The following is a 23,023-nucleotide window of genomic DNA, read 5'->3' as shown; positions in this document are numbered from 1 at the left end:
ACACTCACATTGACTTCAGCACCATCCCTTAGCAAAATTTAGAGACCCAGTTTATTCCCAAATCATTGAGCCTTTGAGTTTTAATTACCAATGAGGCATTCTTGCTCATTTAGAATAGCAATATTTCCAGCTACAGTGGCTTTATCAAAGGTTTCAAATACTTATTATGGTCTCTAAAACTCTTCATTATAGAATCCTCAACTTTACAAGATGCTTTTACAAAATACTCTTTATTACAATTTCCAAATTAATGGGGGGTGGTGGTGTATTTTTTAAAAATAAGTTCTTTAATAGCACCACCATCTAGATATCTGAGGGGACACAGTCGTAATTTTTTATTACCTACACTTGTTACAGTAAAAGTGCATATTGCTTTAACAGAATTAGTAAATATATCCTTAGAAATGCTACAAGTTGTACAGGTGAATTAATGCAGCCAGCTTTTCTTCTTACACCCATGTGTTAATTCTCAGGTGGACGAAGCCTCTTGACTATCAACAGTAACTACTGACTTAACAATTTGTTAAAACAGTGGTTTTAACAAATGGCTGCTGAAGGAATCTACCATATTTTGTACTGTTCCCTATGTTTACTCTGACTGAAATTCATGTGTATTCAATGCCTACTTTCACTGGCAGACACAAATTTGGGTGGTTTTGATTCTTTTTGGAAGATTACTCTAAAGATATAAGTGCCAAAATAATCTGAATTGACTAGCCAACCTTTAACACTACAAATACAGTAAAAACCAATACACACTAACCTGTGAATGGTATCAGAGGCTAACTGCAATCACAGATATTTCAAAACTGTGTCTTTTTTGCGTATTCACTAAAAATGATTTGAAGTTACATAGGCCTTCGAGACATCAAACTTCTCTTCATTTCTTCCCTTATTCCTATTGTTGAATGACTTTATTTTAGCTTAAAGGTTTTCAGACTCATAAACCTATGTTGGATGTTGAACTTCAAAGTTCTCTCCTTTAAGGTGATTCTACAGATACATAGCTTATTCACAACAATAATCACAGGACTATACACTGTATCATAGCAAACCGTATATGCTTACTAGAAAACTGTTGACATATAGAAGAAGAAAAATTTAGTCATGTAAATATAGTCCAAGAGAAACAGAATTAAATAAAAAGCCCAATATAACTAACACCTTTGTCAGTGGAAAGAAAGCAAGCATAGGTTCTAGTTCAGGTCCACATCACTATTTAGGAAATCAGTAAGAATACATCAAACCTTGTCCACAGATCACATTTCTAGGATTTACTAACAGTGTAATTCAGTTGTAACTTCATCAGTACATCACTGACGTGAGCCTAAATAGAGACTTGAGTTCCCATTCATTCATGATGCTTTAGTATGAAAGTGTAAGATGTCAGAGGAAACAATCCCTTCTCATTAGCCAAAAAAAGACATCTTGGAGCACTTTTGCTGAGAAGCTTTGAATATCAGCATAGTGTCCTGATATACTAAAGATGAGTTGATTTTCAGAACAGGCTATGCTGATTATTTCAAATCAGTCACTTCCTGTTCAACTAATATTCAGCTTATCACTGTATAATGCTCAGTTATCAATAACAGTAAAAGGTATTCTATGAATGCAACTTCCAGCTCTTAAAAGTGTCTCAGACGCAGTTTTACGTCTAGTTTGTTTTGCATAGATCTACACAGAAGATACTGCCTGTATGCACTTACTTACTGGAGAGATGACCTTCCCATTACTTGAACAAGCTACAAGAACAGAACTTGTCTGAAACCACTCCATACATGATCCAAAGTCAGGTATCATGCAATTGCGAAATATACTTTTGTTCAGACTTACCTTTGAATGGTATTCTAAAGCATCCAGTTCACCTTGGTTGAATACACATTTCCTTTTACGTTTCTGCATAATGAGCAAATGGGGGGGGGGGGGCGGGGAACAAATCCATATTACTCCATGATGAAAGGAAAAAATAAGTAATCAAACGTACCCGAATTACAAATTAACTACTTTAAAAAGAGAAGACACTTTCCATCTCTTTCTTTTTCTACCACAAGTATAAGTCCAATAAGCAAAAAGACGATGGCAAAATACCTAGGCTGTTGTAGGCATTCTCAAGGTACATAGGCTTAAAGCTGTGTTATGTTACCCATGGCACTGGGATTTGAGAGTACCTACTGCATGCCACAGTTCACGTTCATGCCTCCTTTGGGCCCACACTAGAAGGTATTTGTTCAGTTGCCAAGCGCAGTTTACCAATAATTGGAGAAAATCAGCTAGGTCTTCATGATTACATTTTTTGGTTTAGACCTATGACTGTTATTTTGTTTGGTCCATAAGGAAAAGTACTGAACAACCTACATACTGAAAGTAAATTCCTACTGTCCTTCCCTCCATGTTAATCTGCACAGTTTTGACAGCTACCGCAGTTTCAGCTCAAGTGCCTGACCACAACCAACGTCAGATTTTGTGTGCAACCCACTGCTTTTGAGTCACAGGATGCACATTACTGACACAAGGGACACGAGAACATCCTCCTAAGTGCTTACATTTTCCATGCATCTATTGCGGAAAAGTTCCTGCTCTCCTATATAACCTCAGGAAACTGAAATGTGCAAAACAATGTCAGTGGTACATTACTTACCAGGGGATTGCTGTAGTTTACTGTATTACTAAGAACATACCTTCCTAGCACTGGCAACAGATTCTCCGACATGACTCTTGGTTCCTTCAGGGTGTTCCTCTGTGTTGCTGTTGGCCTTTACTTTTGTGAGACCCACCTCAGGGCATCCCTGCCATAGCTGCTCCTCAGGAGCTGCAGCTATATGGGGCTTAGAAACATCAAAGAACTCCTTCCGAAACACGTATCTCTTTTTTGATGTTTCACCTTCTGTTTCTATCAAATTTGCAGGACCGGGAATAGGACCATCTCTTGATGGGGAGGTGGCTGCAAAGGTAGAAGTAGCACAACAGCCTCCAACACACGCGACAGAAGTATTGAGAGTGACACCACCAGGGTACGCACAGGAGTCACAGACCTCATAGCCACACTGGTTGATGAAAGAGAGATGATCCACGAGCCACCCCGCTGTCAGCCGATGTACCACGGACATCGCAGCTCCCCTTTTCAGGAAGAAAAATCAACTCCCTGAAACCACAGCTGGTAATCATACGCACTTCTTGGAGCAAACGCCTCCTGGGGGAATTTTTTTTTTTAAGAGTACACTTTTCAGAATTCTCATTGTTCAACAAAGTAGCACCTATCTTCTGACAGACGTTACGTTGCACACACAGGACGCACTGCAGAAACTTCTGACTTCAGCAGGTTTCCCTATTATGACTTCTGTTACATCCCAATTTAACTTTTTTTTTTATACTAAACAAGTTTTTATAGTTTTATACTGTATAAGTTTACTCTAAGAGGACTCTTTGAACGAGTTAGAAAACAGCAGCACGGCACAGCAATTATACAAACCAAGACTTTATACGACAGCCCTCAGGAGGAGCAACACAAGCCCAGGGGCAGCGCAGCGGGGACCAGGCCACAGGGCGCACAGGCACACGGGGCCTGGAAGCTCGGATCTGCCCACAGACCCCCCCACCCCCTCCCTCCCCGGCCACATCCCACCGCCGCTCGGCGGGAAGAGCGGCCCAAGGGAAGAGCAGCCCCCTTCCCACCGCACAGCGGCCACAAGCCCCATGGAGCCGGAGGAGAGGAGCTGCGCGAGGGTTCCAAGCCGTCACGGGGGCAGAGAGGAAGGGGACTGCCCTCTCTCTACATCCCTTGCTGCAGCCGGAGAGAAGCCCTGGGTCTCGCCATAGCACAGAAGCGCCTCACGCACTTACCGCCGCTGCTCCGCTCCTTGTGGGCGCCGCCATCTTGTTGTACGGACACGACCTTTCCTCCTAACAATCTCCGGGGCAATCAAGCGGGCTTAGTAGGTGAGTGGCCAGGCAAGCGGAAGTGACGACACCTCTTCACGTCCCCTTCACTCTTTAGCCTGCCTCTTCGCTGCTCCGATGTGACGTCACGCGCTGCGGCGCGTTGCGTGACGTAAGTCGGCGGGCGGATTTGAAATTGAGAGGCGGGCGTCGGTGTCGTTAACGGTAACGGCTGGGGCTGTCGCGATGGGTTTCTCCGGGACGTGGGCCCTCCCCACTGAGGGATGAAGGGGAGGGAGGGCTGCCTGGATGGCCGGCGGTAGCCCTGGGGCCGGCGGTAGCCCTGGGGCCGGCGCCTGTGAGGCGGGTGTCAGGCGGCGGGTACCGCCGGCCGGCCCCTGGGCGAGCCGTTGGCCGCGCACCGGGGGAAAGCCTTGTTTCTGCTGGCGCGTGGGCTCCAGCTAACTCTGCTGGTTTTGGTGTGGTTGTGAAAACAATTTATTTTGTTTGTGCTGGATCCCTGGTAAAGTAATGGAAGAATACGGCTTCTTCCCCAGAGAAAATGAGGTCACGGGTAAACTGCCCGGCATCCTGGCCTGTATCAGAAATAGCGTGGCCAGCAGGACTAGGGAAGGGATCGTCCCCTGTACTCGGCACTGGTGAGGCCACACCTCGAGTACTGCGTTCAGGTTGGGCCCCTCACTAGGAGAAAGACATTGAGATTCCAGAACAAGCCCAGAGGAGGGCAGAGAAGCTGATGAGGGGCCTGAAACACAAGTCTCATGAGGAGCAGCTGAGGGAATGGGTTGTTTAGCCTGGAGAAAAGGAGGCAGAGGGGAGACCTTATCGCTCTCTATAACTACCTGAAACAAGGTTGTAGCAAGGTGGGGGTCCGTCTCTTTTCCTCTTGTCCTGTGGCTTGTTACTTCGGACATGGCCTCAAGTTGCGCCAGGGGAGGTTTAGGGTGGATAGTGGGAAAAATTTCTTCACTGAAAGGGTTGTTAAACATTGGAACGGGCTGCCCAGGGAAGTGATGGAATCACCATCCCTGGAGGTGTTTAAAAGACCTTATAGATATGGTTCTTAGGGGCGTGGTTTTGGCAGTGTTAGGTTGATGATTGGACTCAATGATATTAAAGGTCCTTTCCAGTATAGATGATTCTATGAAGTGGGCCTAAGCTAAACTGTCATGGTTTGCGAGAAGTGGAACTAGAAGTGTGATTGCGAAACACAATTTATATTGATAATGTGTTTTGGTAATGTTTGTAACGAAGGTTTTTCAATTAGTTATAATTCAGTCATTTGAGCCCACCGCAGAAATAAAATAGATCCTCTGTAGAGAGCAAAAGTTGGTATTTTTTGCAGAGTTTATCTCAACATCTCTCTTAACAACGTTGTGGGGACAGTTCGATACTTCCAGTTAGTTTATATTTTGTGTGTGAAGTCTGAAGATAGCCATGCTATTATCTCAGAGTAGGCTTTCCAGTTATTGTGCTATGATACTGTGAGATCATTTGCAAAATCAATAAGCAGTCTCAGAGTTAGTGGATAAGAAATAGGTGGATGGCTGAAGTGCTAGAAAGAGTAGCCATGTTAGCATGGCCTTCCTTCCAGCTGATTGTACCGGAAAACTTCTTAAGTCATTTTGCTTTTGGAACCTCTAGATTAGAAATGACCAGATATAAATAAGGGCAAAATAGTAAGTTTGGAACAAGCACTGGCACTTTCATCAATAAAATAGTTAATTTGAAAGTCTGTAGCTGTTGCTATGTAGTTCTGGAGCCTGGCGTACACCTCTTATTTTTATTTTTTTTTTAAGAGAACCTAATATTTCTGGAAACTGTCACAGCAGTTGGTCCAAAGTACAGTGTTCTTGCTTATTCTGACCCTTTAGAAAGTCATTATGGTGTTTAAAAAAGAAAATACTCTTAGATACTGGATTTTCCAATGCTGATGGATTGTGATTTACAGTTTAGTCACAATGAGACGAAGTTCAAGTATTGCTGGAAGCAGTGGTCGCCAATCTATGATGGCACTGAGAGTGCAGGACAACAACAAGATGGGTCTTCAAACACCTCAGATGTAAGTGTTGATGATCATCTTTCTGAGAATAGGTATATAAAACTCGCTCTGAAGAGATTTACTGTAGTGCATTTGAGTGTGTGAGTAACAACTGGGAAAAAAAAAAGAAATGGGAGCAGTGAGAAGAAAACTCCTTGCAGCCAAGGATATTTACAAAAGTGCTCCAGTTCTGCAAAAATCTTTTATCTATTTGATACCTATGACACATTTCAAATTGTAACTCTTTTTCTTATATATTTCTTAGGAGGTGGCTGTGTGTGTGTATAAAATGTGTACTTATAAATGTTGCAGAAGTGGTTTTGATAATGGACATGCATTAAAATTGAAATGCATTAAAATCTTTTCTAAGATGCGATACTTAGGCTTATACGATTGTGTTTATAGTTTTCTTACATAAGCAAAAGATGAAATGGTGGAAATAGTCACTTGAATCCTTCTTCCTATCTCTCAGGAAGGACAGAGGTACGTTTGGGAAGCTGAGCATGAGCAAACCTACACCTGGAACTTCGGAAAGAAAAGTCAGCTTTTTTGGGAAGAGGTATTGATAGCTCTAGATTGCTGTACTGTAAATTAAAATAATAATAGTCCCACATTGTTTTGTAATTTTTCTCTCTTGACATATTTTCATTATAGGAAATAATGGATCTGAGGCCAGAAGACATTTAGGTCTGCCTACCTATTTCTTTGATCACTAAACAGTAATGCTGTAGAGTAGGAATTGCTTTGAGAGCTATTCTTCCTCTTCAGAATGACATGCACTGCAGACCTTAAGAGCTCCTCAATACATTTGCCTATTTAAGGAAGAATGATATCTTCAGTACACTCTGCCTTAGTTTCTTCAAAGATGCAAACTTTCCAAAATTCTGTAATCTTTTAGATTAGTTCATGTCTTTCTGTGTTCTGATGTCTTACAGGTATCTTCTTTCATAGGACCCCACTATTGCAGGGATCTGTTCTTAAATATCGTAGTCTTTATTTTCAATCACCTACGTCATTTTGTCTCTTCATCTTTGGGGTGTTTTTCTGTTCTATTAAACTTTATTTCTTTCAATAAAGTGAAGAAAATATTCATCTAGGATGCAGTATTCCCTCTGTTCTATGTGTGCCTCATGGCTTCCAGGTTGATGTTGGTTTTCCAATCATACTAAATAAAGAAAAACCTTCAAGCATCCCTTTACATAAAAAATGCAAAAGAAATATAAAAATAGCAATTGTAGTGACTTAAACATTAAGAGAGGAGTTCTTTATATATATTGTCACAAGAACTATATTTATTTTTTGTACTTAGAACTAGTGGGGCTGGAGGTTCACGCAACAGTCAGTATGGTGTGTTCGGGACAGAAAAGATCAAGGATCCCAGGCCACTTCACGACAAGGCATTCATCCAACAATGTATCAAACAGCTTTGTGAGGTAACTTACTAACTTATTCTAAATGTTCATTATTAGGCATAAAAGATTAAAAAAAATATTTCTTTTTCATGGTTTCAACTTTAGATTTTATTTAGTAACTAATGTGCCATGTTTCTTTTTCTCAGTTTCTTGTGGAGAATGGTTACGCCCATAATGTTTCCATGAAATCGCTACAGTCTCCATCAGTTAAGGACTTTTTAAAAATCTTCACTTTTATCTATGGGTTTCTCTGCCCTTCTTACGAACTGCCTGACTCAAAATTTGAAGAGGAAATTCCCAGAGTTTTTAAAGAACTTGGGTAAGATCATTATTTTTAGTCTGTTGTGCTAATACGATACAAATAGAAACTTAAAAGCTAAGAATTCTGCATGATAACTGGGGAGAACAGGTAGGCTTCTTTATTCAGATGATACTTTTAAACTACAACGTTGTGATGATTTTGTCTCACTTTTGTTTAGTTCTAAGTTTGCTCTCTGATTCTCAGACTGCTATATATTTTAAATTTGAACTATAGGCTTGTGGAAGCTTGCTTTGTAATGTGAAATCTAATTATCTCTATTTGTATTAAACTTTGAAAGATAGACACTAATTTTTCTGACAGACTCGTCTGGTTCATTTGGTTAAAATCCAAGAACTAAAAAAAAAATTTCAGAATGTTGGATCCAGTTCATTTAGTTAAAAATAATTTTTCCTGTAATTTCTGTCATTCTGCTTTCAAAGCAACAGGTGGAAATAACAAAAATGACCTCTGAGGTGAAAAAACCACTAAGGAGCTGGGAGTTTTATTTCTAATCTTGTTCAGTTAGTGTTTGGAATCATTAATGCACTAACACTTTCCAAGAAAGAAAATTCTTTGCCTCTTGATAGCAGTGAATTTTCAGTCTCATTTGAAAAAAAAAAAAAAAAGTGAAACGTATTTTACTTCTGTAGATTTGAGCCCACGATGGTGTCAAAGCACCAAGGCTCCTTAGATGTAGGTATAAGTCTTTTCTGTTCGCTTCTCAGTAATTTAATAAAATTTTGTTTTAACCTATAACATTTGAAACTGCTGACCTACCTGAAATGTTGAAAAGGAAGTTGCTTTCAAGAGGCTTTACTCTGCTGCACCAAGAGTGTAATCCTGGATAAAAAGGCTTATTTTGAGAAATTGCTTTAAGTTGTTTTTTGAGAGTCAGAAAATGGACCTAAATAATTAATTTTAAAAAATTCTCAGGCTGAATGGCCCATGAGCACTTGTTTAGAACTGTCACTTTATCGGTAGCTTCTTGTCCTATATTCTTAAAATAACTTTAGGCAGCTGTCGGTCTAAAGATGGAATAAAATCTGCATTTCTGTGTTCCTTGATCTGTAGAAGATTTTGGGAGAATGTCTGTGATTAGCAGTATAGCCTTTGCGTGTTTAATATTTATAGGTAATATTAATACTTTGATATGCAGCTGTTCTGAAATTCTTTTCTGTAATTGCATGACATTAAGCTGATCGTCAGTTGCTTTTCTGTTTTCAAAATGAACTTGACCCAGGAAGCAAGAATCTTGCCCTCTAAGAACAGGAATCCTGTGTATCAGTTTGTTTTCATGTGTTAGGAAATCCTTCAGGCTTGCACACCCAGTTTGGAAGTCTAAACATCATCCATTGGACAGATGCTCCTTCCTTTGTGTTGCCTTTCCTTTGAGGTCTTTGTCTCATCATGAACCACCTCATTTTTCAGCCACTCCTTTTTCCTTAGTACTGCAGTACCCATCTCTCCTCCCATAGTAGCTTCAGAAGGAGGAAGACAGATCTGGATGCTACCAAGGCAACATACTAAGCTGAATAGGAAGAGGCTAAAGAGTATATGAAAGAATAGTTTGCACTTTTTTTGTATGAGGCCTTAATTGCTCCTAATATTTGGATATGCAAAAAAAGTCCATTTCTTCAATCATTTTTTCAATAGCTAGCCAGTTGAGGGAGGTGATTGTCCCACTCTACACCGCAATGGTGTGGCCCCCTCCTTGAGTACTGTGTGCTGTTTTGGGTGCCTCAGTATAAGAAGGACATCGAACTATTAGAGTTTGTCCAGAGGAGGGTGACCAAGATGGTGAAAGGTCTTGAGGGCAAGGCTTAGGAAGAGCAGCTGAGGTCACTTGGTTTGTTCAGCTCAGAGAAAAGAAGGCTGAGGGGTGGCCTCATTGCAGTCTACAACTTCCTCAAAGTGGGCAGTGGTGGGGGGGGTGCTGATCTCCTCTCTCTCATGACCAGCAATAGGATATGAGGAAATGGAATGAAGGCTCTTCACTGAGAGCATAGTCAGTCACTGGAAGTCATGGGAAGTGGTCACGGCACCAAGCCTGCATGATGCTCTTGGTCATATGGTTTAGTTTTAGGTCGTCCTGCAAGGAGCAGGGAGTTGGACTCGATCCTTATGGGTCCCTTCCAACTTGAGATATTCTATGATCACCAAATGAGAAACTCATGATAATTGAATAAAATAGTGCTGTAAGAACACAGTTTATCTCCCTTGATGTACAGTATAAAGTACAATTGAGTTTGTTCTTCCTTCTGTGCCTTGATCTACCTGTAAAAATGTGCCGTTTTGTTTTCATCAGTGTTTGCCACATCTATTAAAATGTATTTTCTTTTGCCTTGTAGGTACCCCTTTGCTTTGTCAAAAAGCTCCATGTACACAGTGGGAGCACCACACACATGGCCTCAGATCGTGACAGCTTTGGTTTGGTTAATTGATTGTGTCAAGGTAGAATTTGTCTTCTTTAAGCCAAATATTTCCACTTTTCAGGCTGGCATGTTAGTTTTAATACAGATCTCTTAAACGCTAAAAATCTTTGTTTGGTATTTGTGTAAAGAAAAAGGTAAGTGTTCATACCTGCAATCTGGGAACTAGCCCTTAGCATTACTTTTAGCAAGTTTTAAACTGAGTTTTTTAAAGTTTTATTATGATAGTTTTGTTTCGTTTTTTTACCATGTGCACTGGTTAAATTTGTGTATGAGAAAGGGGGGGAAAAATGACAATTATACATAAAATGTGAAAAAAGTATCATGTATTTTCAGTGCAGATCTCCTTGTGACATCTGCCATCTTCTAAGTTTGAAGTCTAAGGACGGAATTTTCAATAGCAATTATTCAAGTGTCCTGTGATTGTTGTATAAGGTATGGGGGGGGTGTGTTTGGGTGGGGTTATTTTGTTTGGGTTTTGGTGGTTTTTTTAATAGTGGTAAGTCTCTGTTGCCGCCAGCTCGGATCTGAGCAAAATTTGGCATCTGTGACAAGTTCACCACTGCTGAATTGGGCACACATGAAAATCACATCCTTTATGCTGAAAAGACACATTTGGCTTAGGAAGGCAATTTGGCGTTGTTGAATGTCCAGTTAATGCCTCTTCATCTGTGCTTTTAGTCAACATGGTCTCATTACCCTGATGTGATTGGTCACGTGCTGAAGCAACACCGTTACACCCTGCTTGTTGAAATCTTAATCCAATGTTACTCTGGTTCTTATTATGAACATGAAACTAATATGAAAACTAATGGGAATCTTCACACTTGTTCTTTGTATGTACCCTCGTGCCTTTCAGTTGTATGCTGCCATGAGGGAAAATGCACCATCGTTTGATGATGGACAAAACTGGGGAGGAGAGACGGATGATGGAATTGTACATAATAAGGTACCATAAAAAGTAAATTATTATCAAAATTGTTCAACCAAATTTTGCCATATGCTGTAACAACACAATTTAAATGTACAACAGAACAATTTTAACTGTATTTTATATATTCTGCTCGGTATATAAAACTAAGTTTTCTAGGAAGTATAGTTGTATTATATAAAAAGCCTGAGCAGCTAGTTTCCTGAGCAGGCATTGTGGTCAGTCTACTGGTGAAAACTGGGTATTTAAATTGAAATGCCTTATTCTCTGAGTTGCTTCTGTTTCTGGTCTCCTTTGTGGAGAAGGGGAGTCGTCATGCTGTTTGTTTTAGTAGGGTCTCAGGCATCTTTCTCTTTAGCGCTCTAGTCTGCTAAGGTTAACAGCAGCACAGTGTAAAGACAATACCCTAATTATAGTTGTGGTGCCTCCTGCCAATATCTACTCTGTTTACCATTTAAAAATTGGTCATAATGTTTAACTTCTTAGCCACAAAATAGGGTGGCAATGTAATTCAGGCACTTAAAAATCCAGACACTTACTTTCTTTCTAATTTATCATAGATTATTAGTACTATTCAGATTTTACTCAGTATTAACTCACAGCAGATGTTTGGAAGGGTTTCTATGATGTGCCAGAACATTTAATTAGAAAATTGCAAAAATCAAATTAAATCAGAATTTTGTACTAAGGTTACAAACCTGACAGATGACAAGTAAAAATGCTTTTAAACTAAATGTGTGCTTATACACTCATATTTATGCATACATGTTGAAACAAAAGTTACAATAGTGGTGTAATTGCCTCTGAAAGATGTGTAATTTAAACTCTCCAGTAAATTCTCTTGGGTAACCTTTCTTTAATTCTAGATCAGGTCTCTGACATCTCCACATCTGAAGTACAGTGCTGATATTTACCAAAGAGGTCTGTTAAACAGACCTATAGTTTCCATAAACTAGCCTGAGAGGATCATATGCATCAAGAGAATAAATTCTTAAATATTGCATCTACTATCCTTGTTAGGTGTCCCAGAAAAAAATGTATCAAGTATTTCCAGACCTTTCTTAATGTGAATTCTGTATGCCTCCTGCTGTCTGGATATAATCTGTTGATATTCTGTGTTTAAAGGGAAGGAAAAAAATTGATTTTTACAGAAGTGCTGTCAAACCGATGAAAGATATTTTTGGTGTCTGTTTAATTTCATTGGTTGAGTAGATCTACACTATCTAGATATTTTACAACCCTTTGAATTGTTGAAAACTTTTAAAATTGTTTTCAGCTTTTCCTGGACTACACTGTTAAGTGCTATGAGCACTTCATGAAAGGGGGTGATACTTTTGAAGAACTGGATGCAGAAGTGCGGTCAAAATTAAGTAAGTTTTCATGTTTTAAAGAAATATTTGTGTTACTGGTTTCTTTTCTCCTAGCATCAGTTTTGCTCATTATACAAGTGAAAGTGATCTGAGGTAAGGGAATCTGAAATTCTCAAGTACCTCTCAGTTACTTTGACTTAATTCTCTTTTTTTATGCATTGTTACTGGTACAGACAAGATAGGTCATGCTCTGCTATCAGCTGTCCCTGTGTAACCCTATTGTTTTCAATGCGTTTGTGATAGAAAAGCGGTATACAGTTCCTCAGATGCAAATTCCATCTAAGGAGATGACTCTTGTTTCTGTCTGACAAAGTTAACAATTAAAAAAAGAAAAATATTACCAGAGGATGCACATCTGATGAGTAAGAAAGTTCAGCTTCTAAAACCTCTGAAAATGATCTGCAAGGATTCTAAACTCTGTTGTGAAGGTTCCAGTATATGATTCAGCATGCACCTGTGTTTGATTTCAGAGAGATGGAAAAAAATTTTTTTTTGACTCCTTCATTTCATCACCACAGAAATAGAAACAGAATATGAGAAAAAGGAGGAAAAATAGTTCTTGCTTTCTGTGCCCTCCTATGAAAAGCCAGACTAAGGACATTTCTGTTGCAAGCTGGAGCCATCAGTTGGAGAGGAAACATAAGCTACCGGACTGTTACTAGATATTAGTAGGAAAAAGTAATCCTGCCGTTGTTTGGCAAAGACTGAGGGAAGTAAGGGAAAAGATGTCACAATAGGCAAGGAAGTATGTGGAAGAGAAAGTAGGATACAAATAAGACTACCTGTGAAGCTGGAACAGATGAAACTTATCTAACAACCACTATCCTACAGTGTAGACTGCATGAGAGTTTAGAAACTGACCTTGCAGTAGTGATTTTGAGCTCTTTTATAACATGAGGACTGAAAAACTAATTTCTTTTCTTGTTTGTTTTGGGTTTTTTGCCTATTTTGCTTTGTAATGAAAGGGGTTTTAGATGGGTTTGTTCGTTGTTTTTTTCAATGGGATTTTTTTACAGTTTATGTATATTACAGATAATGAGTTTTTACTGTGCTGAAGCTAAAGCACAGATATTCAGATTAGGTGATGACATTCAGTGAGATTACTTTGTAACCCCTACCACTCCCCCTCCTTTTTTTCCCCCCAGAGGATTTATTTAATATAGATGAATTCCAGGTAGAAGGTTTAGCAGCTGACAACAAAAGACTTCAAGAAGAGATTGCAAGACTAGAAAAAGAAAAGGAAAGCGAGCCGGTTAGTAAATTGTGTCTGTGCTTGTTTATATGGTAGAGTTGAATTTTCTGTTATTGACCATTATTGTCATTACTAAATGAAGATACTGATGATACATTACAACAAATGGAAAATTATTTTCAGTGCTCTATGAAATTTTAATTAGGCCAGGTTATTACAGACTCCTGTACCATTATAGTTCAAGGCATTTACTGCGGAGTCTTCAGTCACTACTTGTTTGATATTGTGCAGATATTGTATTGACTGAAATATTAATAAAATATTTGAGCCACTTTTTTTCTGAACTTTAACATTATCTTTTCCAAAAGTGTCAGTATGAGAACTTCCTAGGGGAGAGAGCATGGGATTAGAGAAAATATTTTGTTAGAAAAGATGGATTCTGCTTTTAATACACCGTGAGTTTAAAAATGGTTTAGTGTCTGTGCAGCTGGCAAATTGAGACTCCTGCCTACTGAGCAAAATGTACTGCTTGTATTCCCAGCTTTCCTTGCCCTTAGTTTTATCTGCCCTTTGTGTATTATTATACTTAAGTTATGAATTACCTGTAGCAAGAACTTTCTTAATGCAATGCCTAATGCAAATCAAAGACTAAATGCTGAAATGCAAGAATTAAGGTATAAACCATCTTTACAGCCTTTTTTGTTATTATTTTAAAGATGCTTACCTTGATTTGGCTGTCACGGAGATAAACATTTATTAAAATTCTTTAATTTTATATTTATGCTATTGAAGTTGACCAATTACTCTATTGTCTTGTCTGGAAAATAAGATCATTGTTTTAGATTAATATAATAGTGGTTGTTCTTTCCATCCATTTATTAGGATCGTAGAGTAACACTACGAAACCTGAAATCGTCTCTTCAAGCAGATGTCCAGAAATACCAGGCTTATTTGACTAATCTGGAATCTCATATAGCCATCCTTGATCAAAAAATGGAAGGTGTTAATGAGGAAGTTGAGACAGCAGGTAAGAAGACCTTGGTCACAAATGGGATAGTGAAGCTAGAAATAGGTTTAAAAGAACTGTGATTCTCAGCTTCAGGACAGAGTGAGATATTTAGTGTATGGCAATGCTACAAATAAACTTTCCAAAATGGATTGCTTATAAAGAGATTATTTTGGCTGATAGCTGTTTGTACACTAGAGTATTGAAATACAGATATTATTTATTCATAAAAATACAGAGAGATTAGGTTTAATAATATAGGCTGGTATTTTATATCTGTTTCGCAACTGTTATCTGAACTTAGAAATGGAAGTAGAAGCAATGAAGCAGGAGAATGCCCGGCTCCAGCACATCTTTGATAATCAAAAGTACTCAGTTGCGGACATTGAGAGAATAAATCATGAGAGAAATGAGTTGCAGCAAACCATTAACAAGCTGACTAAGGAAGTGGAAGCAGAAGAACATCAGCTGTGGAATGAAGAGCTAAAATATGCTAGGAATAAAGAGGCGGTATGTGAAAACCCTACTACACTGAGAGGTGGCTGTCAGTTTTCATCATGCAAACTTTAACTTGGGACTTAGACTATTGCTAACTTCCTTCCTAAATAATTTAAGAACATAGATATGTCTTAACAGGCTAAAGTGACAAGAATGGCTTCTGTTTACAATCTCTCTGAAAAATGTTTGGGTTTTTTTTCCCCTTTTCTGTTTTGAGCATAACAAAAATGTATTCTTTTCATTTTTTTCTGCATCATAAGGGACATAGCTAGAATATGCACCACTGTCAGCTCTCACTGCTACAGCATCAAGAGCTTTGATAACACTAGCTTGAAACTGCTTTGCTAACGCAAGCAATTTCAGGCTAATGTTAAGATTTCATAGCAAAGAAGTAATGCAAAGCTACTGCTTTGAATCAGTATCTCTGCATGCATTTAGAATCACAGAATTGCCCAGGTTGGAAGGGACCTTTCAGATCATCTAGTTTAACCATCAACCTATTTAGGGCAAGATTGGTGGAAGTTCTAATAGATTTTAAGGGCCAAATTCAATTCTGTCCCTCAAACAGAATGAAAAGATGTGGTCCTGTAAGTGGTAGGATGTAAAAGCTTTGCTAGATGGAGAACTAAAAAAAATAAAGTTTTAAATATGTTTTGCAGGATTATGCTTTATCAAGCAGTTGGTATTGAATTCCTCATACTGTGCAAGTATGAAGCACAAAAAACTGGAAAAATACTTATATTGTTTGGTGCTTGTATATAAATGGCACTCATTAATCAGAAAATAGAGCATTTAATAAGCTTTGTCTAGAGGTATACTCAAGTTAAAATTTGTTATTAGGATGTGTGGCTGTGGCATTTCCTGCCAAAACAAATGAAAAAAGGCATATCAACATGATGACTGATCATTACGTTAGTTAGTTGTAATATTTCCAAGCATGTTTTTCCTTCCCTATCAGCTAATCCTGAAAAAAATTGAGGCAGAAAAAAGTATGGCAGATAAGTAGGGAAAACCACAGGTGAAACCATTTACTTTCACCCATACACCCTGAGAAACCTTGTAGAACAAATTCTGAAAGAATCATAAAAGAGCATTTAATCCAAACAATGCAGACTTTTGAACTGTCAATACATACAGCTCTTGCATTCTGTGGCATGACTTGGAATCATGTTTGTACAGAGCAATTCAGAAATCTGTTTAAAGTACTATATGAATGCTTTTTGCCAAGCTTTTCACTTGTATTTCTTCTATGATTTTTGCCCTTTTCTCCTCTGAACAGATTGAAATGCAACTGGCAGAGTATCATAAACTGGCTCGAAAGCTGAAATTAATTCCAGTAAGCGCTGAGAATTCCAAAGGCCACAACTTTGAGATTCAGTTTAATCCTGAGGCAGGACCAAATTGCCTAGTCAAATACAGAACTCAGATCAAGGTAAGTAGAGTCAACACTGAATGTTTCTGTTACCACTCCAAAAAAATGTGTTTCTTTGGAAATGGTGGAAAGGTCTCTCTCAACCTCTCCATGAAACTTCATTGAAAAGCTTGAGTGATGCATTGCCATACCTACGTTATAGTATGGGAAGGAAATTCGGTGTTGGAGGGTATAGCAGCCTAAATAAAAACATGAGAGGGAGAAGATGTGCTGAGGTACATCTTAGTTCAAACTAACAAATTGCATTAGACTGATCCTCTTGTATGTGTATTACAGGCCCCCCTTATGGAGATCATAAACCAGACTGAGGAAGAAATTAGGAAAGCTACTCAACGGAAGATGTCTTTGGAAGATACTTTGGAACAGGTGTGTTGGTTAATGAACATTAGGACTAAGAATGTTATCTGTTGGTCTCATGTGACCTTTGGCATGGGTGAAGTGTGATGTGGTGGGTTGTTTTTTAGTTTGGGTTGGTTTTGTTGGGTTGAGGTTGTTGTTGGGGGTTTTTTTGTGTGAGAATAAGGGTCTCCTTCTGTTCGCTAAAGTAATGTGTATTGCCTGCATTGGAGATTATGCAGCTTACATATATTTGACCATAAACATTGGAAAGATTTGTTTTTAATAAGTTGCCCATTCCAGCCTGTTGTGTGGCTTACCATCACTGGCAAGTTGTCATCAGGAAGACTTTTAGCAATATTGGGTTCAGGATGGATTGGAAGAAGGAGAATTGTATTTCCCCATGCTTCTGCCCCTACCTCAGTTCTTATTGCTAAGCGTGACATTACATGGTGTGGAATATCCTTTTGGCCTATTTTGGTCAGCTGTCCTGGGTATGCGCCTTCCCAGACTCTTGCCTGCCCCTACCCTTCACAGTGAGGGGCCATGGGAGTAAGAGACGCTGTGCAAGAGCTATTCAGCAATAGCCAAGACATCCGTGTGTTACCAACATCCAAAACAAAGCACCATACAGGCTGCTATGAATAACGTTAATGCCATCCCAGCCTGGCCCAATTTAAATAGTTCTAGGTTGCCCTGTGTTGTTTATGATGGCATGGATTTATATGTTGGAGTTCTTTTTGATTTACGTTTTCTTGGTCATGTTTTCATTCTAGGTGAATGTAATGGTAGTGGACAAGAAAAGTAGTGTGAAAACACTGAAAGAAGAAGCAGAAAAGCTGGATGATCTTTACCATCAGAAGCTTAAGGTATAGCTTCTTATAGGTTGATGATAGTTTATCCTTAATCATATCCTTATCCTTAATCCATGTACTTATACCTAAGTTTTTGGTTTGTATTGTTGTTTGTTTGGACCTCTGCCCTTGCTTCCTTCCATTCCTCTTGCAGGATTCTCTCATTCTTTTCAGAAATATTTGAATGCTACCTTAAGTGACTCAGTTCTCACTTTCTCATAAGAGAATCTTGCGTCATACTTTGGCAGATCCTGTAAATCACAAGCTACTACATGCAGTAATAAAAGCAGAGTTAATAGTACTTGGCTTGTCTATTCAGTTTATATATAATAAATATGCTTACAGGTTTTAGTAAATCACACTAAAAACTAAGGAAAACGTTATTTGCCTAAAAGCACATTAAATGTTTTAATGATATAAAATTGTTTCTTTCTTTGTTTTGCTTCCCCAGTGGGGGAGCAGTCCCAATCCTTTTCCTCGCTTCTGGTTTAGCAACAAAACATAGCGCTCTCAGTTAACAACTAGTTGGCTCCTTCACTACCTCCCAACAGCATGGCTTTGGTGGGCCTGTGGTGCCCAGGAGAAAAATGCTGTTTGAACTAAGCTAGTGTTTAATATACCTGCTCTTTCAAATCCAAACTTCTATGCTATAACCACGAAAATGCGTTATTTCACGGCTAATACATGCTTAGGTGGCTGAAGGCAATTAATTTATTGCTTTCAAAACCACCTGAAATTTAGCTTTTGATCAATGCTGTTGCATATACTTTTCTCTTAAAGTGAACTCATAAAATAGTTGCAACTGGATGGTTATGATAAGATGTATGCATGTAATTCCTCATGTAATTTTTGAAATGCTATCCATAATACTTCAGTATTAAAATTATTTTTGAAGAATGATGTTTCAGTAATTTACCAAAATTGCATGTTTAGTTGATAGTGGAATTTATTTGGTTTTGTGTGTTTAATCATGCTAAGTATAGTGTCAACAGTGTCATTCTCCTTGAAGAGATGATTACTTACATTTTGTACTTGTCTTTCAAACACAAAAGGGAAACGCAGTTTGCTTACTCAACTGTGATTTTATTTTTTTTAACCTAGAAACAGTTGTTCATCATGGTCCATTTCTAAGCTATTTCAAGTATGTAAATAACACTTTTTGAGATGAACTATGAAGGGAAAATAGCTGCAACACAAACCTTGAAATACAGTTAGAGAAATAAAGGGAAGGTTAGGTAGGTTTTGGGTGGAAGACTACAGAAAATACCTGAAACTTCAGGTTTGGGGGGATGTCCTTGGGTTTTTTTAGTTTGGAGTTACTTGTGTGAATTCTGAATTCAAGTATTGGGATGCAATCAGGTAATATAAAGGAGAAAAAAACCCACTAATTATTCCTGAGTTATGCCACTTTTATTTATTTTTTTCTCTTTCCTTTACAGGAGGCAGAAGAGGAAGAGCAAAAATGTGCAAATGAACTGGAATTGTTAGAGAAGCATAAACAGTTACTTGAGAGTGGTGTCAATGAAGGTCTCAGTGAAGCCACAAATGAATTGCATGATCTTCAACGACAGTAAGGCCCATAACTTAGAGTTGTTTGTGTAGTTTATTTTGGTTTTTCTGTGTTTTAAGGATAAAGACACTTTCTTGAACCCTAACATAAAATTCCTTGGTGAGCAGGTATCCATCTCAGTATATTAATTACACAAATTCACAATTGAAAAATGTTTCTCCTCAACACTTAATATTTTGCTAGAATATTTCTCTACTGCAGCAGAACTCCTGTTTTCAATGTAACTTTTTTTCATATATATCGTTGTAGTAAAGCAATTAGTTTGCTTCCAAACTTATGTGACAACTACATTTCACAGCCTAAAGTCTGCAAAGACTATTCTGACACTATTCTGATTCTAAGGTACTTTGTTTCTTACCGGTTAGCACAACGTGGTCTTTTTTCTTCTAAGTTGAGTATTAATATACAAATCTAACCTGGTTCAAGTTAATACTAATAGAAAAAATTATGGCTAAACATGATGATATATCAGACTTGGTAAAGTGACTTTTTTAGATGTCAGGAGTTTTATAATTATGGATGTGACTTTCTAAGTGTCTTTATTTTTTAGATATCAAGTTGTTATGCAAACAACAACAGAAGAGAGCAGGAAAGCTGGTGATAACTTGAATCGTCTTTTAGAAGTGATTGCTACTCATGTCGTATCTATAGAGGTAAGTTAAAATTTGATATTCAGAATTAAATCTTTCTAGAGACATTTGCAACTGCAGTTCAACACGTGGAAATTAGAACTTACTCTTTCCAATAAAGTATCAGTTATTTAGAGTTGCTGCACCGAGTCTGTGGATACAAATTAAATAAACTTGGGATACCAAAACCTTTGGTATAAATAGTCAGAATTGATTATTAAATTTCAGCAGTAACATTCTGTCAGGTTTAATCTGCTTCTCATAGGTGTCTTTCAGAGAAGTGTTTAAGTGAAATCACTTAACCTGTGCAATGACTGCTTAAAATCCTTTAGCAGAACCAGTACAATAGAGACCATGATAGTTCTAATGAAACTGCTGTGACTCTTTTCTAGAAATATCTTGATGAACAGAATGTGAAAATTGACAGAGACTATGAAGAATTCATGTCTGAAGATCTATTGTCAATCTTGACCAGAATTCTAGACAGTTATAAAAAGAAGGCTGAAAATCTGTAATTACCAAAAAGGGGAAGATGAAAATTTTGTGTTTCTGAAGCTCTGGTATGGTGCCTTCTAAAAGGATGGGTACTTCCTGTGTTTAGCAATGAAACTGGTTTTAAGTGTAAGGAAATGTTTATGAACATCCTTTTGTTTTATTGACAAAAATACGTTAAAGAATTAAACAATATATTTTCATTTTCTTTAAAAAAGCTTTGCTTACACTTCCTCCTTGCAATATGTTATACATGATTACAAACAACACAACTGTGGATCAGCTTAATTTCATTTTTTCTTTATAATAAAATAATTTGTGCCCTTCTAGGAACATTAGTAAGATAAGAGTACAGTTAACCTGTTAAAATAACAAGCCAGAGGGGACTTAAAGATGGCACCGCAGGTGACAGCACAAATGCAGAGAGTGCTGACAACATGAAATACTGCAATAACTAGTGGATTTTGTAAACTTCTAAGATTGCTAACTGAGAAAAGAGTTAACGCTTTCCTTTCTGGAGTATTGTTTGTGCATTTCATAATATACTTATGTATTTAGCACACATGCGTGACAGTGCACATCCTTCCTCAAGCTTTTTTTTTTTTTTAGTAGCAAGCCAACTGTAAATGTCTTTCAGTCTCCTTCTTGTTCAGTTATCTACAAAACTGCCCAGAGACTCCTCTTACATGAGTAAGATTATTTATTTTTTTTTAATAAAAACCTCTTTGAAAAGATCAGTAGTCTGTAGAAGTTATACAGTAGTCTTGTAAATAGTCTAGAGAAATAAACATAGTCAGTTTGAAAACAAAGTTATAGTTATGTCCCTAATTGCTCATAGTCACAGATGAAACCTCACCGTACTTCTTGAATATGTATAGCAGAGATAGCCCTAAGTAGGACAACATATGAATTCTGGTGATATAGCTAGTCAGTTGTAGATTTGGCTGATGTTGGATACATCAAAATGGACTGAAATAAGTCTGCATTCTTCTTGTTAGAGCAGTAGGACAGACTCTATTTGATTTTTCTTCCTCAGGAAAGTAGCAGTAAAATTAACGTATGGGGAGCTCCAGTCCAAATACATTGAAGAAAATATTACATGTATTTCTCTTTGTTCAGCGCTATGTGATGGTGTCTTATCTACTCTGTATATACCTTTGTGTTTAAAAATAATAATAATAAATCAGCATTTATGTCTTGGATAGTTTAGTTTATGATGGTATTTCCTAAGAAAAGTATTGAAGTATTTGAGTGTTTTTAAGAGTTCAGTGATAAATATCACTGATTCAAATATAGTCATAAAAACAACTTTGCAGTCTGTTCAAAAGTTTTTAACAGATGATAGTTAAATGAAGTTGCTCCTTAATTCTATAACTACTCACAATATTTGAATGAAATGCAGATCCCAAGGATATACAACAAAACTAAAGTTGGACCATCTGAACACAGACTGCAAGTGAAAACTAAGTTGTCTTTAATTCTAGGCTATTTTTGCAGTGCGTAGATAAAACTCAGTTGTCCTTAACATAGTGTATGAATCTTCTGGCTCTGGTATGAGTATTTTCTTTCAGATATTGTGATAATGATGGCGTTACTTAAGCTTCTAACTTTCTGTTCTTTTGCTGTACTCCAGAAGTTTAATTTGACAGCTATAAAAGTTTTCTGACAGGTGGGTAGTATTTATGCTTTCTTCTGTTGTCCTCTTTCATTTTACCTTTACAAACTCTTTTTCTCTTTTCCTGTAGCAGCCTAATCCTTATCAAATCTCAGTTCCTTCTCTTCAGAAACATTTTTTCCTTTGTGATCTTCCTAGTATTTTTGTTATATTAAGCAACATTCTTCTAATTAAGCAAAACTGTGAACCATACAGAATAATCACGTTCCTTTAAAATATGTGCTTATTTAGGGGCTGTTGCGCTCTCTTGGCTGATCTTTCCTGATACATGTTTGTCTCTGCTTCTATAACTGACTGTTCCTGTGTTTATTAGTATCTGCAGGTTCTTTGCCATGTGGAGTAGTCAGCTGACTGAGTAAATGAAAGCAAAATAAATGTCACTTCCAAGGACTAATACTAACACAATGGTACTGAGTTAAAGAATTAAGGTCACAACGACCTTCCTTTGTGTACTGGCAAACGTATTATTCTGAACTTAAAGTAGTCTGAGTAATAAAAAGTCCACATTTGTAATGTTGGCAACAAGTTATTGGGTCTGTATGTCAGTTAAACTGAATTGACATTAGAACGAGCTAAGGCTTTGACTTAGGTTCTGTAAAATGCTATGGGGGCTTTTATGTCGTAATATAACAATAGATTAATATTGGCCAATGTTTACTAGATAAGACATCTCCACATTTTAAAATGGAGGTAATTTTTCAGTGCTTCTTGAACATGGCTCCCATGTGATATTTGAAGTCAAGTTGGTCAGTTATTTTTTTTATTTGTATTCTGGAATATGGCTCTTAAAGTTAGACAACGGACACTTGAACATAGTTACTGCTCTTGATTTCGGATTTGTTTCTTTTTTTTACCAGAATGTAAAGTCTTAATCAGAACGTACCACTGGCACCGGCACATTTCAGTAGTACGAGTCATTTGTAAATTTTTTGGCTTTTGTATGGATACAGTTCGCTCA

The 23,023-nt window shown here is 37.7% G+C and overlaps 2 protein-coding genes across 10 annotated transcripts in view; one reads left to right on the top strand and one right to left on the bottom strand.

Moving 5' to 3' along the window:
• The window catches only part of METTL4 (methyltransferase 4, N6-adenosine), a 28,485-nt gene extending 24,539 nt beyond the window's left edge, over nt 1–3,946 (bottom strand). For 3 of the 7 annotated variants that reach the window (XR_010069997.1, XR_010069996.1, XR_010069995.1), the window contains exons 1-2: nt 2,679–3,276; nt 1,834–1,896 (exon numbers count right to left, since the gene is read on the bottom strand). Coding sequence is in view for 4 of the 7 variants with exons in the window: in XM_063326656.1 (XP_063182726.1) it covers nt 1,834–1,896; nt 2,679–3,107 (492 nt within the window). In the remaining 3 variants the exon portion in view is untranslated. Of the gene's footprint in view, nt 1–1,833; nt 1,897–2,678; nt 3,279–3,840 lie in introns of those variants that run through there. The other 4 variants (XM_063326656.1, XM_063326659.1, XM_063326657.1 and 1 more) reach the window with 4 other exon arrangements.
• NDC80 (NDC80 kinetochore complex component) lies at nt 3,799–23,013 on the top strand. 3 transcript variants are annotated; one of them, XM_063326651.1, is made up of 17 exons: nt 3,799–3,936; nt 5,849–5,959; nt 6,411–6,497; nt 7,248–7,371; nt 7,497–7,669; nt 10,000–10,102; nt 10,940–11,029; nt 12,288–12,381; nt 13,527–13,633; nt 14,456–14,600; nt 14,884–15,089; nt 16,357–16,509; nt 16,786–16,875; nt 17,622–17,714; nt 19,139–19,269; nt 19,820–19,922; nt 20,291–23,013. In XM_063326651.1, the coding sequence occupies exons 2-17, from the start codon at nt 5,859–5,861 to the stop codon at nt 20,411–20,413; spliced, it is 1,923 nt and encodes a 640-aa protein (XP_063182721.1). In that variant the 5' UTR covers nt 3,799–3,936; nt 5,849–5,858; the 3' UTR covers nt 20,414–23,013. The 3 variants fall into 3 exon arrangements, with proteins under 3 accessions (XP_063182721.1, XP_063182723.1, XP_063182722.1); XM_063326653.1 differs by having other exon boundaries at nt 3,924–4,048; XM_063326652.1 differs by lacking the exon at nt 3,799–3,936 and adding an exon at nt 4,055–4,101.
• Nucleotides 23,014–23,023: the final 10 nt, after the last annotated feature.

The sequence above is a fragment of the Chroicocephalus ridibundus genome, chromosome 2 (assembly GCF_963924245.1).
Source record: "Chroicocephalus ridibundus chromosome 2, bChrRid1.1, whole genome shotgun sequence".
NCBI lineage: Eukaryota > Metazoa > Chordata > Aves > Charadriiformes > Laridae > Chroicocephalus > Chroicocephalus ridibundus.
Note: the sequence above shows the minus strand (reverse complement) of the source record. Positions and strands in the feature narration are given on the sequence as shown.

What these genes read in the sequence shown, in the direction of transcription:
- NDC80 (XM_063326651.1), top strand. Translation starts at nt 5,859, where the DNA reads ATGAGACGAAGTTCAAGTATTGCTGGAAGCAGTGGTCGCCAATCTATG. An exon ending in AAGAAAAGGAAAGCGAGCCG is followed by an intron (nt 13,634 to 14,455) that starts GTTAGTAAATTG and finishes TCCATTTATTAG; the next exon opens with GATCGTAGAGTAACACTACG. An exon ending in TGGAAGATACTTTGGAACAG is followed by an intron (nt 16,876 to 17,621) that starts GTGTGTTGGTTA and finishes TTTTCATTCTAG; the next exon opens with GTGAATGTAATGGTAGTGGA.